Below are 17,465 nucleotides of genomic sequence, written 5' to 3'. Positions count from 1 at the left end.
TAAGCTAAACTTTTTTTCTAGCAACATCCTACACAGCAAACAGTTTGGGAATTTATTTGTTAAATCACACTTATACTAAAAGACAGAGAGAGAGTCTTGAAGAATACTGCATTGCAAAGTGAATTATTTAAGTTACTAACCAGTTGGTCCAGATTGTTCTTCAGACATATCCACATCTTCATCCACGTCATTTTCTCTCAATAAGCAGTTTTCATTATGATGTTTCATTCTTGCACCTAGGCCCTGCATCATCTCCTTGCACTGCTTACACTTGACACCTTTTCCTTTTTTACTCAGGGAAGGAATTTCATCAAAATATTCCCAGATAGGGTCTCTCTTATGCCCAGAAGCTATGACGGTTTTTCTGTGGCAGAAGTGTGGAGGAATATAGGAAGCTGTGTGTGTACTGAATGTCTTCCCTTTTTCTTTCTAGTCCACTCCTCTGTTCCTTTCTACTCTGTCTCCGTCCTTTGTCCCTCTGTCTTTAAGACAGTGTCTTAACTAACTCCTCTGCCTTCCTTGGCCCACTTCACCACCACATAAGCACAGAACAACAACAATCCTATCCAGCCTGTGTCTTTCTTTGTACATATGACTTTAGTCCGCTGAGAAACAGAAACTAAAAGCCCAGAACCTTCAAGAAGCAAGAACTGGCAGTTAGGCAGGACAGACTAGAGCCATTAATTCATTTTTATGAGACTGTAAGTGTCGGTTTAGCATGTTTGTAATTAGTTTTCATTACAAACTGTTATTTTTAAACGAGAAAAATTTAGCATTTTATTGATATTTTTTTTTAAAAATCTGATTTAAATTTAAAAAGTCCAATTTTTTAATTTTTAAAAAAATCATTCATTTTTATCCACCCTGCTACGATGGTAGATGGTGGTGATCTGTGGGTTTCTTAGATATAAATGTCTATAGGGTTCCAGGTGTTCAATTCAGTCATTTCATATCTGTAAACTAAAGAAACAATAGCTGCAATTCTTCAGAGTCCTTCAAATGTACTACAGAACAATAGTGATGTTAACATTTGAATGTATGTGTGTACCAAATGGTAATTCTTATTAAATAATGTTGCTGGTATAAGATCTTGGTATGTCATTTATAAAACAAAACCCTAGATAGACTGAGGATGTTGTCTGTATTGTGTCTGCCATGTAAGCCCAATGCAGACTAAAATTCTTACCACAGACATAATTACCTAATATATTAGGCAATGCAATTTTGTTTGAAAATAATGCCAGAATGACTGTTTACAAAAATGTTTAAATGCCCTTTATTTCTGAGAAAAGTCTCCTGTGTCATAGTCTCTGTTTTAAATAGTAGTTTGTTTTGCTGTCTTGGAAGTTGATTATTCTTTCCTTTTTATGACTTTAGGTTGTTTTCAGTTTTAATAACAGTTGAAAATCTTCCAGAAGATTTTTTTATTCTGTTCCTCCCTCTCATTTTCTAATATTGTGTTCTCTTCTTGCCTTGTAGTGTTGGTTTAATCTAGTTTTTTTTATGACATGATCCTCATGCAAACAAGTTTCTCCTTTAAAGCCCCTCCTGATGATGCAGCCTACAGTACTTATTTGTCATCTAAGAGATGATGCTTTGGATGTCTGTCAGACATCTGTCATTCTGTACACTACAGAACAGGAAGGCAGATTGACAAGTCTGCTCTGGGAACTCTGCAGGCTGTTTTTAATGTCACCATGATGAGACAAATTAGTGTGGTGGTGGCTGAGTTAATATTTCCATGTGAGAAGAGAGAGATCATGCACTGGAAGGACTTCATGACCAGCTAATTGCTTTCATGGATATCTTTCCAATGAACTCTGATGTATATAACAGATTTTTAGTTTGTCAAGATGTTACTCTTCAAGAATGGCTCTTCTACCCTTCTCATTTGAAAAGGAAAATACTTTATCTTTTGACTGTTTACCGGATGCAAAGGAAATCCACTGCTCATTAAGTTGAATTATTCTATTAACAAGGGTTTTGTTGTAAGTTAAATTCTACAAAATTCCTAAAGGAATAACACTAGTTCGTGCTTGTACTGCATATTACCTTGTTCATCTAGTATCCAAGAAGGGTTCTAGCTGGAACTTTTAATCAGGTGAAATGGTACTTGCAAAAAATTCTCAATGTATACCTTAAAAATCCCAGTAAAAAAAATTGGTCCTGGTGGCAAAGTAGGAACCCCATATTTGATGTAATAGATGACACAGCAATTTGTGGATCAAGTCTCTGGACTGCAGCTTTCTCATAGTTACACTTTGCATGGACTGAATTTGTGTGTGTGAATTTATTGCCTAAAGTTCAGCCCACTGTCATCATCTTTCCATGGTGCAATTGCTTGACCCATAGTAATCTTATTCTGCATTTTCTGTGGTACAAAACAGTCATTTTTATTTTGTATTCTGCTTGCCTCCTGTCATTCTACCTGATACAAGGCATTAAGAGAATCAAAGAGATTCAGACAATTGCAAGCTTGATTTTTTTCAGAGTAACCTGGTAGTTTTGTAGGGGAATGCTGAAGGGAGCTGTAAATGGTCCCTTGGGCTGCATTTTGATTAACTACTTGAACTCTCCTAACATTGAACTGATTTCAGTAGTATGTTAATGGCAGATGGCAGCACAGCAGGTGTGATGAGGGGGACCAGTACTGAAAAAGTTTAGTCTTTTTAAAATCATATTAATGCTTTGCTACTGAAGTTTCATTAGAAAATATTTTCACATTTTGGAATGTCTTTAACTCTTAGCTCATTACTGCTATTCCTGATGGTGCTTTCAGATCAAGCTGTAAATCATTCTTTAAAAAAACCATTACAGATATGGAAGGAAAATGTAAATTAAAAGGTTGTATTTAAAAAGGGATGATGGTAGAGAAAAATTATAATATGCCATTGTATAGCCTGATGCATCCTCAACTTGAATGTGCTATTCAGCTTTAGTCACCTGACTGCTAACTTCAGAACAGAAATAGTAACAGTTCAGAGAAGGGCATCAGAAATGAAGCTTGAAGGAGAAGGACAGAGAGGGCTCATAAATTAAATTGAGAATAGGACTGTTTGGTTAGTAACTGAGAAGAATAAGAGAAGAGCTAGAGATATATGCAAGATAACGTAGAGAAGGCCAACCAGGAGTTCCAACTACTCTTTCCCAATAATACAAAAACAGGAAAACACTCAATAAAATGAAAAATGTCAAAAGGAAATATTTACTAACATAAATTATTATTTAACCTGTGTAACTCATTGTCACAGGATATCAGAATAATATCAACTTTTAGACTAGGATAAAAAGTTAAAGGCTCTACTGATCCTCATGCTTCAGAGTATAATAATTGTCAGCTGGAGATGGAAAGAAATATTTTTTTGTACAATGTACAGTAACTTGTGGAGATTTTCAGATAATCTCCAAAGCATCCAGCATTGGCCACTCTTGGGGGGGTTAGATGGACCATTGATGTTTTGTTCTGGTATGGCTATTTCCATGGTCTCATGGCTGCTTTTCATTTATTTTTTAACAATTTTGCTCTTTAAATAGAGTACTTGGCTTTAATCGTTCATTTTTATTAAATAACTCAATTTAATAGCATGCCTTTACTACTTGTATAGACATAATTCAGCATACTATTCCTTGCAATGCTTCATTGTTTCTAGAATACATATCACTATTGCTATCCATGGTGTAGAAAGTATGAAAATTGAGAGACTGTTTAGGCCCACTATGAGCACATTATCTGCAGAGTTCACCCACTTCTAAGTCAAAGTCCACATATATTGCTAGTTATTAATGCTAATGAAATACAGAGAAATCTTTCTTACATGATTAACTAAAATCAGCAAAAATTAGCTCCTTGTATTTTGGACCATGCAGTTACAGCCCCAAAGGTGGCTACAACACCATACAGGTCAAGTACTCTGGTTTTTATTGCAGGCCCTGACAAAGACATGCATCTGTAAATTGGGGTTTAAAAAGGGCACTTGAATTTTAATTAAATTTAAAACGCTTGGAGTTCTGAAATATGACACTATACATTTTTAAAGTTTCTTCCATTTTGAGAGACTTTACTGTCCAGTGGCATCCCCCTCTTATGTTATGGAAAATTACTTCTCAAACCAATAAAAAGTGTCTTCAGTTTTGAGACTTTAGGTATGCAGCGACTGTGCAAGTTCTTTAACATTAAGCAAAACTGAATGGGAAAGCCTAGGCTGACCTTACAGTCTGTTCAAGACAAAGGACTGACAGCTGGAACTTCAGCGTGCACTTACATGTAAACAAAAGGTATTTACAGAGTTGTTTTCTGCTTCAAATAAGATTAAGCTAAGGAAGAATCAGAAAAACTAAGTGCTTCATGATTTTTCCTCTATTCTACATTTATGATCCCCCGTGTTTTACCACAGTTCAAGCATGTAAATTGTTAAGGGAGGAATAATGTTCATTTTTTAGTATTGTACACCAAAACCTTTGAATTTATTCCAAGGGTATTGATGCCACCTGTACCATTATGAAACAGCTGTGAAAGGGAGGAGTGTTCTGGCTACTGAAAATAAGATTCCTGTTATCCAATTCTGGCTTTATTTTTTTTCTTTTCTTCCTTGCATGGCCACTTACAACATCCTATTTAGACTAAAAGTCACTTCACTCCATCTCGCATTCAAAAAAAACCCAAACCTACAGTCAGTTTTAAAGGAAGTTAGACTAAGAAAATTAAGATAAATTAGACCATGAAAAGCAAGAATATTTAGAGTTAGGGTCAAACTAACTCTCTTTGGTGAATGCCATTTTGATTACTTGCTGTAGGACATAATAGTCTAAAAGGTTCTCGAACAACACATGTGACTCAAGCAGTGTCAATCTTCATTTTAATTCTGAATTTACTTCCGTTCAAGTTGGATCTTTCTCACAACTGTGCAATGGCCACATTTAAAAAGTTCATTCTGCATCTATAGATACCACCCATTTCTGGCCCTATTTTAAACATAGGGAGCATCACTAAAATGGTAATAACTCTCAAGCTGGAATGAATTTAAGTGTACTCACATCCAATACGTTATGAGCGAACCGTACTGGTTAATGTGTCAATGAGTGTGTGAAAAACTTGAAATCCATGCAGTTTTTAAGTAGTTTAGGTCAGCTACTCTCCTATTCCCCTGACAATTTTTGTGCTGGTTTTTCTCTCTTCAGTGTCTGTGTGAAATGTTCACATAAATAAAGGAAAACTGATTGATTGTGGACTGGGAAACCGTAATGAAACGTACCCAAAATGCTATAAAGATGTCAGATGCACAAAGGTACTGGGGGAAAAATATAAATATTTTTTCTCTAATCCCAATTGGTGGTGATAGGTGTCTGTAGTAGCCAATAAAAAATGTTCACATCACAATTTTTTAAAGATGATTGTTATCTTTTAAATCATTGTGCTTTGTGTATGAAACACACCAGCCCTTACATGGGCATGTGACATGGGGCAAGAGCCAAGGCCACACACCCCTGGGTGGTGCTGGGGCATCCTTTCAGCTTGTTGGGGGACTTCTTTTGGTGCCACAGTTGGTTTGTAGCCATGCTGTGACATCTGCAAAAAGTGCCAGATGGAAACAAACCCCCTCCTGCTCTACCTGAGCTTTGTTATATAGTTTCAAAATACCCCTTCAATGATGTAACCTCTGTGTGATGCAGAAGCTGCCATCCTTCATCTGTGACAATTTTACGTGACTAGATGTTAACCCTTCTTCTTTGACTTCAGCCGGTGACTAATTATACTCAGAAATAGGAAGATGCGTAACTCCTATAGTTTTTCTTCATGCCATTAAGATATATACTATATCTTATCCTCTGCTGATTCTTACTAAATTTTGTCTAAAAAAATTAGTTGCAGTAAATTACACAGGTTAATTTTACACTGCATTTAAAAAACAAAACAAAACTTCCCTCCATGTTAAGTTTTGCCTTTAAGTTCTATCCTAGTCTCTTGTTTTGTATTATGGAAAGAGCAAAAAGGGAGCACTGAAAAGGCTCTTTATGTTCACCACTTATTTTCCGTGTACTGTTCTAACGAAAAAATACTGTTCTTTCAGCTCTCTTATGTAGGAATGACTCTCACTGCTCTAATATTTTCCGTTGCTGTATGTAGACTTTTGCTATTTGTTTATTCCCCCCCTAGTGTCAAGATATTAGTTCCTAATATATTATCTCTAAATTTAAGCTATCTTGGCATTTTGTTCTTGCAGGGGATGCACAAACAGTACATAGAGTTCATGAAGGCAAAAAAAAAGACAGACTGTTTAAGCAATAACTCCCAAATGTTTGCTGAATTTGGCATTAGAACAACCTTCAGGTTGTCTCTTCCGCCCTTGCCAGTAGGTGTCTGTGCAGTCAGTTGGAATTCCTGCAAAGAGAGAGAGAGATGTAAAATATAAATAAAAGCTAGGGATGTACAAACAATTCAGTTAAGATCCCAGCAGAAAAAGGAGTAGAGGAAAGGGACTGGATATGCAATTATCATCAGTGCTGTTGCCCTAGGATATCATATATTTCATACTGTAATAACAAATTTTCACTGCTTCCCTACTTCTTTGCTTTAATTCTGTTTGTGTTTATAATAGCCAGAAATATGAATTAGAGGACTACAAAATATATGCTGACATATTTTTGTCATGGCAGATTTAAAATATTGCATCATTTTTTTGTTGTTCATTGTAGCATGGTTATTCCTAAAATCATTTCCTGTGTTAGTAATATGTACTTTCTGAGAGGAACCCTGAAATATTGCATAAATATCCACTTAAAATTACCTTCACTATTCAAAAGAGTGGTGATAACCTTCAGTGTTTATCTTTGGAGGATATTTCTATACCTGCTGTTCTTATTTCAGTAGGAGGAGTCAGGGACTTGGGAAAGATAAGGAAAAAGGATATCTACAATATTTAGAGTTTCCTCTCCTGCTGTCCTAGCTCCTGCCTTTCTTCTATCAAAAAGAAACACTGCTGCTAAAGTCATATTCCACCACTCTGAGGATCTCATTCATTCACTCTTGCTTAGAATTCCACATTGGCTGCTGAAAACGGAAGTGTTTATTTTTAAAATACGTATGGCTAGACCATTTTCCACCTTCATCTGATCATCTAAAACTAGGTGTGATATTTTAAACTTAAACTAGTTCTAACTTTAAGTGTGTAATGCTATGCAATATTAAGTACTCTCAACTTTTTTTTAGGCCTGCAGGAGTTGAGGGCACCCAGTACCTGGCAGGATCAGGCCCTAAGTCTTTAAAATAGACTTAATGAGAGACTCTTGACTTCCTGCAAATCTTCATAAACCTTCCCAGTAGCAAGGACTTATAGGAAAGGCAGCACATGTCAGTATCACAAAAGAAATGTCTTGAGATATGCTAGTGAAAGTGTGAAATTCAGACAGCTCTGTGTGCACATTCCTGTAGTGATCTGCCTGTCTATACAATCCATGAACATGCTTGTACCTTGTTAATGTTATGTTAGTATGCCAATGTAGAATAAAATTTTGTTAGGTAGTATGTAATATCCAACCCTGATAAAAACAGCATTCAAGAACAACTGTATACTTAGAAGAGTTCCTTAGGGGTAGCCGTGTTAGTCTGTATACAGCAAAAACAATGAGAGTTCTGTAGCACTTTAAAGACTAATAAATTTAATTTCAGTAGGCATAAGCTTTCGTGAGCCTCAGCTCACTTCTTCAGATGCAGTTGGTGTAAAGTACACTTCTATCAAATCTGTATTTCTATATTTAATATAAATGTTCATTATCATTGCTTACACTGAGAGCATAAGGAAAGAGCACATGCCTATCATATGTGGTATACCTCATCCAGTGCAGTAAATGCCCCAATACCAACTATGTGGGTGAAATGAGACCATCAGTATGGTCTCGAGTGAACTCACGCAGAAAAATATATTCTCTCACCTACCTTCTCTCTAATATCCCGGGACCCAACATGGCTCCAGCAATACTGTAATCATCAGTGGAAGATATCAAATTTTGCCATCTGAAATGGAAACTCCACAACATGAAGAAAAAGAAGTCAAACTTAACAGAGACATCTACTTCCTGAGCGAATGCAAGAAACAAATCATCATCCCCAGAAGATTCACCATCTATAACTCTATAAGTATTACATACAACTTCAAATATGCTGAAAAGCTCTGCAGAAGGAATTCAGAAAAATTGAGGAATCATCGCCAGCACCTTACACAGTCCAGAACGGACCACTTTAAACAAGAAATAATCACATACTCCTACACATGGGTAGGAAAAAATCAGTAAACTTACTTGGAGATCATGCAAGAAACCCAACAGTACTATCCAAAAAAAAAAAAAAAAAAAAAACCCTGATGTCAGCCATCCAAAGCAAAAACAAAAAGTGGAACCAACTAGAACAATTCCACAACCCACAGAACATCATCTCCAGGAGGAGTTGGACCATGATCCCCACATGCATTCTGGGCAAAGAGAGAGAGAAATGGGAGAGGGCCCTGAAGCCAGAGGGAACCCTTCTCAAACCAGGACTCCAGGGAGGGCTGTCATGAAATTGGGAAAAGAGCATTGCCCCAATACAAAGGGTAGAACCATTGGTAATAGGCAAATAGTACAAGACGTCAGTACAAGTGTAATCAGCTGACGTTTTTCCCTGTTCTGTGCAGGTAATATATGCAAGATCATTTTTAGAAAGGACTGTTACATTCTGTCGATCTTTTTAGCCAGAATGTTGCCTTGTAAAGCTTTGCTCAATGCAGACAGATTCCTGGTAAAATTACACAGTCTGGTTTCTTGCTTGCAAATGTGAAGGGAGACAGAACATGGAGCTGAATAAAATCTGGCAGTTGTAGTTGGGGTAAATCCATGGTTGGGGGGAGAGAGGTTTGAGTGTCAAGTTGTGGGTAACTGGTTGTGTATCTATTGGGGATGTGGGTACTGCAATGGAGGTAGGAGGTGCTGGAACATTGAATGGGCAAGCTCACCCTGGGTACGTGGGTGCAGAGATTCCTAGTTTAGTGAGCAGCCCTGAAATATGGGTTTTTAATTGAACAGAAAGTTCTTTTAAGGAATGTTGTATTATAAGGGGTGGACAGGAGAAGAAGGAAAAAAAGGCAGGTGGGAAGAAAGAAGGGGTTCACATTTCAGTGTTGACTATTTCAGCTGGTGCATTACACATCCTGGCAGGGGAAAAATTGGAGCACAGTATATGAAGCATTACTTGAAGACCTAGATCCTGGATTCATGTGATTATAAGAGAATCCCAGATTTCATTTAAAAAAAAAGAAGTTTCTAGCCCTCATAATGGCAGAGAAATGCTAGAAAATGTGAACACTAAAGGTTATGACACCACCAAGTAGAAAGAACACAAGTTATTTCTTAACATCTCATGATTTTGGGGGGGTCATGATTTTTTTAATGTTTGAGCTTGGAAATACTATAAAAGTTATCTCCAAGAGCAACATACTGGATGAGTACATCTATTCAATGACCAACAATACTGAAATTTTAGATGGGAATGTACATCTAAAAAAACATAGAAAGATACTTTTGCAGAAAACATTATTCCAGTTTTGGTATTGTATCTGCTATAATAACTTCTAGCTGCAATGTACTTGTATATGAGTTTGTCAAGATATGAAGGGGGAAAAAACCTTAAAAATGTAGTCCCTATTATAAAAATATAGAGAATCTGAGCTCCATTAGTTTTTTTTAATGCTAAGTCAATTGGGTTTTGACTTTTGTTAGGTAGGAATGAATGGTTGACATTTTGACTATAGTTTCAGAGAAATTAAAAGCTGAGTGGTGCCACTAGGTTAGCCAAATTCGGTACATCTCTTTCAATACACAATTTGTTGACAAATTCAGTGAGAACTTCTCAGGAGATCAATTATTCTCATATAGATTTTTCCATCACTAAGTTGCGTGCTTATGGGCCTAAATATAAAATGTCTTATAAAAAGATGTTTACCTTAAACAATCTCTCTCTTGTATCAAAATGGGCACCTCTCAGTATCAAAGGAAAAACATCCTGAGTATATGAGATATGGCACTGGAGATTTAGTAGGCGGCATTCTTCCTTTGAGTCAGAAGTTAGCAAATTGGTGCAATAGTATATCATCATGCTGGATGTGGTAAAGCCTATCTGATGAATAAGATTAAGATTATGTCATGGTTATTTTTAGTAAAAGTCAGGGACAGAACATGGGCAATAAACAAAAATTCGCAGAAGCCCATGACTTGTTCCTGACTTTTACTAAAAATAACTGTGACAAAAAGAGGCTGATGGGGGGAATGAGAGCCTGAGCCTCACTGTGGGAGGGGGATCCAGCACCCGCTGCCACTGTGGATGACAGCTCTGGGGTGTCCCCGGCGGCTTGGAGCTCCAGGGCTGGTAGCTGGGAACTGCGGACACCACCTGTGGTAGTTTAGAGTTCTGGGTCCGGCTCCAGCCCAGCCACCTTGGGACTGAAGTGAAAGTATCATAGAGGTCTCACAGAATCTGTGACTTCCATGGTTTCTGAGACATCATCTTATTCTTACTGATGAGACAAAATCCATAGTTTGCCCACTTGTTAATCCTTAAATGTTTTGTGGCAGTTTTTGGAAGTAGGAAAAGCATTAACCAGAGTGTTCTTGACAAAAGTTGTTGGGTTGGATTATTATATTCAGCCTACCTAAAGTCAATCATGACAGTTTCAATTAGATTAGGAAAATTTATCCATGCTTTACCTGAAAGCTTTCCTTCTTGGAATAATGAGACCTACAGATCCAACCCACCCTAATGGGCTGTTAATTTGGAAAAAAATTGGATTATTGATTGGTATTCAGTTTGATTTTAATTTAATTCCTTGCTCTGCAGAAGGATTGCTACTATTTAGTCTTAATGCTTAATTTAAGATTCCTTACCAGTAAATAGTGGTTAGAGATTTTCTTCGCCGTGCAAATATCTCAAGTGGTGAGCTTTTCAAAGATGGAGCTGCACTTCTCTCGCTATTGATTGGCAGCTCCGGTCTGTCTCCTAGATTGTATATAGCAGAAACCCAATGTCATGGATCTGTGGACCTCATCTCAAATAAGACTATGAGACTATTTTCTTAGTCTTCTGTCTCAAACTGCTGTGTAAAATTGCAGCGCTGTATTCAGTAGTTGCTGTGCTCTATGCCACAGGTGGCTAGTTAGGCAACCGCTGTTCCTGTATAGTTCTTTGAGATAAAAGGTACTAAAGAAGTACATACAACTGCATGTATGCATTATTTTATAATGCACTCAGATGTACTACATGCTTCAAAAACACCCATCAAAAGACAGATCAGTACAATGCAAATGATGGACTTGACAGACATAAAAGGAAGTATAGGAAGAACTGAGGACATATTACAGAAACATGATTCATGTTTGACACGTGTCAGTTTGGTTGATTGTATGTGGCTTTGTGGTTTGGATGTTTTAGTTGGCTTTTATGGTGTGAACACATTTTTCCTTGCTCTTATTACAGTAAGTGAGTTTCAATTGAGAGGGAGTGGGATGATGATGAAGGTTTGATGGAAGGGAGTTGCAGGCTTCTGTGCAGTTCTTATTCTGACCCTAGTTACTGTGGGATGGTTTGGGCACCACTGCTGTGTCTGAAAGGTATTGGAGTACTTTATAACAGCATTTAGAGAGCTGCCAAGGGTTGCACATCTAAGTGACAGTCATGCGTTTGGCAGCCATGTCATGCATCCAGTAGCTCAGCTGAAATGTCACGTGGCTGAGCTAAGGGAAGACTGCAGACGTGTGTCTTCAGTTCTGCCTTCTCTCCCTGAGATAGGAACAAGCAGCTGGGAAGGGACAGTGGGTGTCAGAACAAGCCCGAGGCTCTTTCCTCCTCGCCCAAGCTGGCTATGTTAGCCCTGCCGCTGCCCCCCCTCGGCTCTGTACGTGCCCATTAAGGCAACTTTGGGGCCCTGTTTTGACTTAGTACTTTTGACTGCCAAGTACCATCTTTAAGAATTGAAATTTTTTCTCCATTGTTATAACCTGAAAAACAATTTCATTCCCTACCAAATTTTCTGCTGTTCATTACTACTATGCACTGAGCTCCGATAGTGTCCTCAGCCCTGTTCAAACACAAGGGCTATCCCTTAACCATGCAAAAAGTCCTGTTAGACCTAATTGTCCTCTTACTACCAGCTTAACCCCATTGAGCTCAGTGGAGATACTCTTGTCACTGGTGTGAGAGGAGAATCATACCTATAGATTTCAGTGAGACTACTTGCATGTGTAAGGACTTCAGGATCAGACCCAAGCGGTTGTCCAAATATTCTTTGGAAAGGTGCTTATTTAGTTTAAAAGTAAATGGGTGCTTTAAAAATTACTTTGTGCATTAGCATTATTGTTACTGACATCACAACTTGCAGTTTGTCCATTCTCTGCTGCCACAGAGACTACAATATTGTTCTTTCTTTAGTGAGTTTGGATGGTTTAGAAGTTCAAACGAATGGATTTATTATGTTTGCCAACAGTGTAAATCAATATTACAGTTCTGTTCTGTTGATTTTTCTCTTCAGATCTCATTAATGGAGCCCAGGAACAGTGTGAATTGCCTCCTATGGATGGCTTCCCTCACTGTGAGGGCAAAGTAAAGGTAAGTGTGGCCTTCTATTAAACTCTGTGTATATGTTGTGTTTTTAAAATCTAGTCTATGTTGAAAGAGGCCATTGCTGAAACAGTTGTAGATTTATAGATATAAGCAACTGAGATTGACTAACTAGAATTTCACAGAAGACCACTACAGAAGATTACATGCTGCCGTTACGGCACTCCTTACCTGAAGCCATTGTAGTATTAATGCTGGAAGAAAATGGATGATGTCCCTTGTTAAGGCATGGGATAAAACACCAAAGAGAGTCCCATAGCTTTTGGGAAGCTTGCTGTGTATCTTTGTATATTGTCCCTTCAGAGTTTGACTGCACATCAGAGGAAATTCAAAAATATGTAGGTCCCAGGCCTACACAAATTTATGCATGTGAATAATTCCACTGAACTCTATGCACAACCAAAACCAAAGGTTGTAAACCCACTGGGCCAGGAATCTTGCCATATCTGTGTGAAGTGCCTACCTTGTTGTTGACAATATATATAAAATTAGCAAATACTGAGAACTGTCCATTTCTTACTCAACCCAAAATGTCAAAACACATTGAAAAATGTCAATAATACATATTTTCATATAGACATTTTTTCCATTTTTTAAAATTATAACTTGATGGGCCAGTGAGACTGTGTATTAGTGATTAAAAATACAATTTTTTTTTTGCTTGAAGCATAAAAATGAATATGATTCTGAAATACTAAAATTTGTTTCTGAAACTCAAATGTGATACATATTTTGATTATATACTTAATCTGAGATTTTTTTATATATTTTCTACTAGCTCAATAAAAATACTTGGAAATAACTTGATATTATCTGTTGTAAATTCACTTTTTTTAAAAAATCACTCTCCTTGGCCTATTTGTAACTCTGTGACTTCAATTTTGAGCAACATGACCAAATTGGCTTCAAAACTGCTCTGTAATTTGTCATTCGAATGCTAAATTGCTAATTTATGATCCTGAAAAATAATTTATTTTTTGGTTACTTTCTGATGACTTTGCCAGAACAACTAAATCTAGGTGGTGCTCCATGAAAAGATTTGTTTCTTAAGTGAATTCTTTGCTTGTGTAAAGATACCAAACTGAAAGCACTGGGGTCTGAAGTGCTCTATTTCATAGTTTCTCAACCTGTGGTATGTGTACCCCTGGGGGTACGCAAGACACAGGCAGTGTGTGTACCTCTGGGGGTATGTGGCGAAAAACCCAGTGAAGGGAGGCGAGTGGCAGCCACCGACTTCTGGGGAGGCCAGGTGGCAGCCTCCTGCTTCCTGCCCTGTCCCAGCTCGGAGGCAGGTGGCCCACACAGTGTGATTTGCCCCAAGCCCGCACCCCCCTAAGGATGGCCATGGGGAGTGCTGCTATCTGCTCTGATGGGCCCCTTGTGCCTGCTCATACCTCACAAGTTCCCACCTGTGTGTGAGGAGAACACCATGTGTCCCCGCCATCAGGCCATAGTGATTGGCTGGTGTTGACATTTGCTCCTATATGGAGGAAGGGGAGGAGGAAGGAGGGGAGAAACATCAGAGGGTTTTGTGATCTGCCACAGCCACACAGCATTACAGAACTCCGAACTCCTCCTGCTTTACGAGAAATACAGTCGTACAGTGGTAAAAGGGGAAAAGATAGTATTTCTCAGAGTGGAAAATTGAGTGCTGGGGTACTTGCTACTTAAAAGGTTGAGAAACACTGCTCTATTTGACTTGTTCTACTGAACAAGTGCAACCATGTGCAGAGGCAATGTAAGCAATGTCATACCATTAACTTGCTTCACTCTTGAGCTGGAGAGAGTATGCAAGTCTCCATTCACTCTTTGTCTCTATGCTTATCTGGCTGCCAGTTAGTGCTTATTGTAGTCATCCATGGTAACCGCATGGTAATGACCTACCATTAATGGCTTAAAAGAGAGAATCAACTCACTGCTTATAGTTCCAGAGGGGCAGCCGTGTTAGTCTATATACAGCAAAAACAAGAGTCCTGTAGCACTTTAAAGACTAACAATTTGTTAGTCTTTAAAGTGCTACAGGACTCTTGTTGTTTTCACTTCTTATAGGCTGCTGTGGAGTTTCCATAGCTTCTGTCACTACTGATTTTAGTCTTGTTTGATCTAGTGACATAGTTTTCCCCCATCCCAAATTAATGAGTTCTGATGAAAACGTGGATTTTTAAAGTTAATGGATACACACAAGCTTTAAATCTAACAGACTGGCTATTTTTGTTTTGTTTCAGTGGATGAAAGATATGTGGCGATCGGATCCATGTTATGCAAGTTACGGTGTGGATGGGTCTACATGCTCCTTTTTTATTTACCTCAGTGAGGTCAGTAAGTCTCTCTTCAAGTGCATAAAACCTACCATAAGGGGGCATTAAAATGTCTCAGTATTTATGGATCATTATTTGTACAATTCATGTTGGAAAAGGGAAACACATCTTTAACAGGAGTTCTGTGAGGAGATAGAGAGAAATGAAAATGATTCCAAAGGGTGTTGCTAGTATTGAGAGCTCCCTAGGTATGTCTGCTTCAAGAATTGTACTGTTAACTGAACCAGTGGGATTGTATTGATGTAAATAGCAAGTCCGCACTAGCCATCCTGTTTCATCTGTAATTTACGCCACACATGGTGCTTAATCAGATGTAAGTACAGAGTGCTCTTAGATATCTATCCTATAGTTTCCAGTACGGCTTCCTGAAGTAATGGCTTCTGGGAGATTTGGAAAAGGTTTTTGGAAACCCATAGAATATTTAGATTTATATTTAACTAAGGTGTGAGACTTCCTAGGAAGCACAACTATTTTTGCAACATATTCTCAACAATTGAAGCTCAATCTTTGCTCAAGGAGACAATTTTTGTTGGAGGTCCTGAAAATTCATCACGAGTCTCCTGTTGTTGTTCTCACGCAGGCCAGGTGAGTCAGTGGAGGGTGTACTGGAAGTAATACCTGGAGAGAGCTAGAGCCCAGCACCACCTCAAATTCAATTTGCATCTTGCACCAAAATTCTCTAGCGTAGTCAAAAGATTTTGTGTCAAGTGTTTGGCCTTTCATAGCTGTTGTATTCCACTAATGTCATTGTTCTCTATTAAATCTGCCTAATTATTAGTAACAGCTCTCTAATGATTCCAGGCAGTGATGTGGTAAAAAGGCTAAAATTTCCAGAAATAAACAGGATGAAGATGAATTTATGAAATGCTTTCAAGGGTTTTCTTATGAAATTCCGTTGTTCTCCTCTCCTGTATACTACATTCCAGGTGTCAGGTGTCTTTTTTAATTTATAAACCAAGGTTTCTTGTGTGCTTGGGTTTTTCCCTTTTAGAGTTTTATTTTGTGGGTTTATTTTTTTGCGTTGAACTTACAGCTTTGTCTTCTATTATTTTTGTCCAGCTTGCTTCTTTCTCCCATGTTGTTACCACTGTTTGTTGCACTTCTGGAAGGCAGGTATAATTTGTGGGTATATGCAGTATTTCCTATACTAGAAATGAGAGAGCAGATACCATAGCAAATTTAATTACCTCAGGTATGAAATATTACACAAACCTTTTGCATCACAATTCATTAAGGTAATATTTTTATATATTATTAACGCTTTGGTACGTGCAAGAGGTAGCCATCCTTCTGGATAGTGCTACAACAAGCAGTTTTCTTAGTCTTTTAGTACATCAATAGCTCTCTAACCCCTGGAGATCTTACAGCATTTCCTAATTTTTGTCAAAGAGCATACTCTCTTGTAGAACAGCATGAAACTCACTGCAGTTTATAGTACAAATACAGTTCAGGTCAGATGGTTAGCCCTGGACCATCACACCTAGCTGAGAACATTTGCACAGATTTTAAGGCCATCAGACCAGTGGTTTTCAATCTCTTTTCATTTGCTGATCCTTACAAATTTTTGAATGGAGGTGCAAACCCCTTTGGAAATATTAGACATAGTCCTCAGACCCCAAGTTGAAAACCACTTCATAGACCATCTTGTTTGACCTCATGTATAAACTATGCCAGTTACCCCTGCATTGAACTCAATAATTGGTGACTCAGATATGTCTTGGTGGATCATTGCTTTCAAATAAGATACAGTTAATAAATAAAATATTGAGCTATTGTGTTGGGTCTGAAGTAAGATGGAGTTTATGCAGAATGTGTTCTTGCGGGTGGGGAGAGCAAGTCTAATTTTTCAGCCTTTTGCATCTGGAAGGATGGATGTGCATACTAAACGGGAGGAGAGGTGGCTGGGATTCATTAGGTAACTATGCATTCATTGAATGCCAGGGAAATAAGTTAGACTATAACTGAATAGTTTAAGAAATGCATAATTAACTCCAGTATCAAAAAGTTTATGCAAATATATAAATTTAGATATGTTTAACTTTCCTCTATTTTTATAAATAGGCATTTCCGCTCCCTGTAATATTTTGGAAGATTACTTTATTTTTCCTTTATACTAAAAGAGGAGATTTGTTCAGTCAGTCTTGTACCAGACAACATATATTTTTAATGTCTTTCAATTTGTACACGTTGCTTCCATTGTAATTACTATGGTGGCTTAGGCGGGTTAAGTGATTGAAAAGGATTTAGGATGTTTGCAGACTTTTTTTATTTCAAATGACTTTTTAAGTAACATTGCTGAATTTGTGTGATTTTGTGCTTTATAGTGGAACAGAGGAACAGTTCTTTACTCATCAATTTGTTTTGTATTTAGGGAAGAACTGACAAAAAGGTCTTTGCTTTGTAGAGTTCTCCCCTGACAGTATGTAAAACTAATATTGGTTGAACATGCTATTAACCTTGAGTTTAAATTCAGCATACTTAATCCCATGATTAATGCCATGATTAATGTC

The 17,465-nt window shown here is 37.8% G+C and overlaps 1 protein-coding gene across 1 annotated transcript in view; it reads left to right on the top strand.

Annotated features, from left to right (window-relative positions):
• Window positions 1-17,465, top strand: part of MGAT5 (alpha-1,6-mannosylglycoprotein 6-beta-N-acetylglucosaminyltransferase) — a 217,047-nt gene that overhangs the window by 107,504 nt on the left and 92,078 nt on the right. Inside the window, exons 4-5 of the mRNA XM_067549543.1 lie at window positions 12,549-12,625; window positions 14,863-14,952. Coding sequence (XP_067405644.1) covers window positions 12,549-12,625; window positions 14,863-14,952 — 167 coding nt within the window. The remainder of the gene's footprint in view (window positions 1-12,548; window positions 12,626-14,862; window positions 14,953-17,465) is intronic.

This window comes from Emydura macquarii, unplaced genomic scaffold, assembly GCF_026122565.2.
Source record: "Emydura macquarii macquarii isolate MOO-44397 ecotype Brisbane River unplaced genomic scaffold, CSIRO-AGI_Emac_v2 contig_1253, whole genome shotgun sequence".
NCBI lineage: Eukaryota > Metazoa > Chordata > Testudines > Chelidae > Emydura > Emydura macquarii.
The sequence above is the reverse complement of the archived record's forward strand: the minus strand, read 5'-3'. Positions and strand labels throughout refer to the sequence as shown.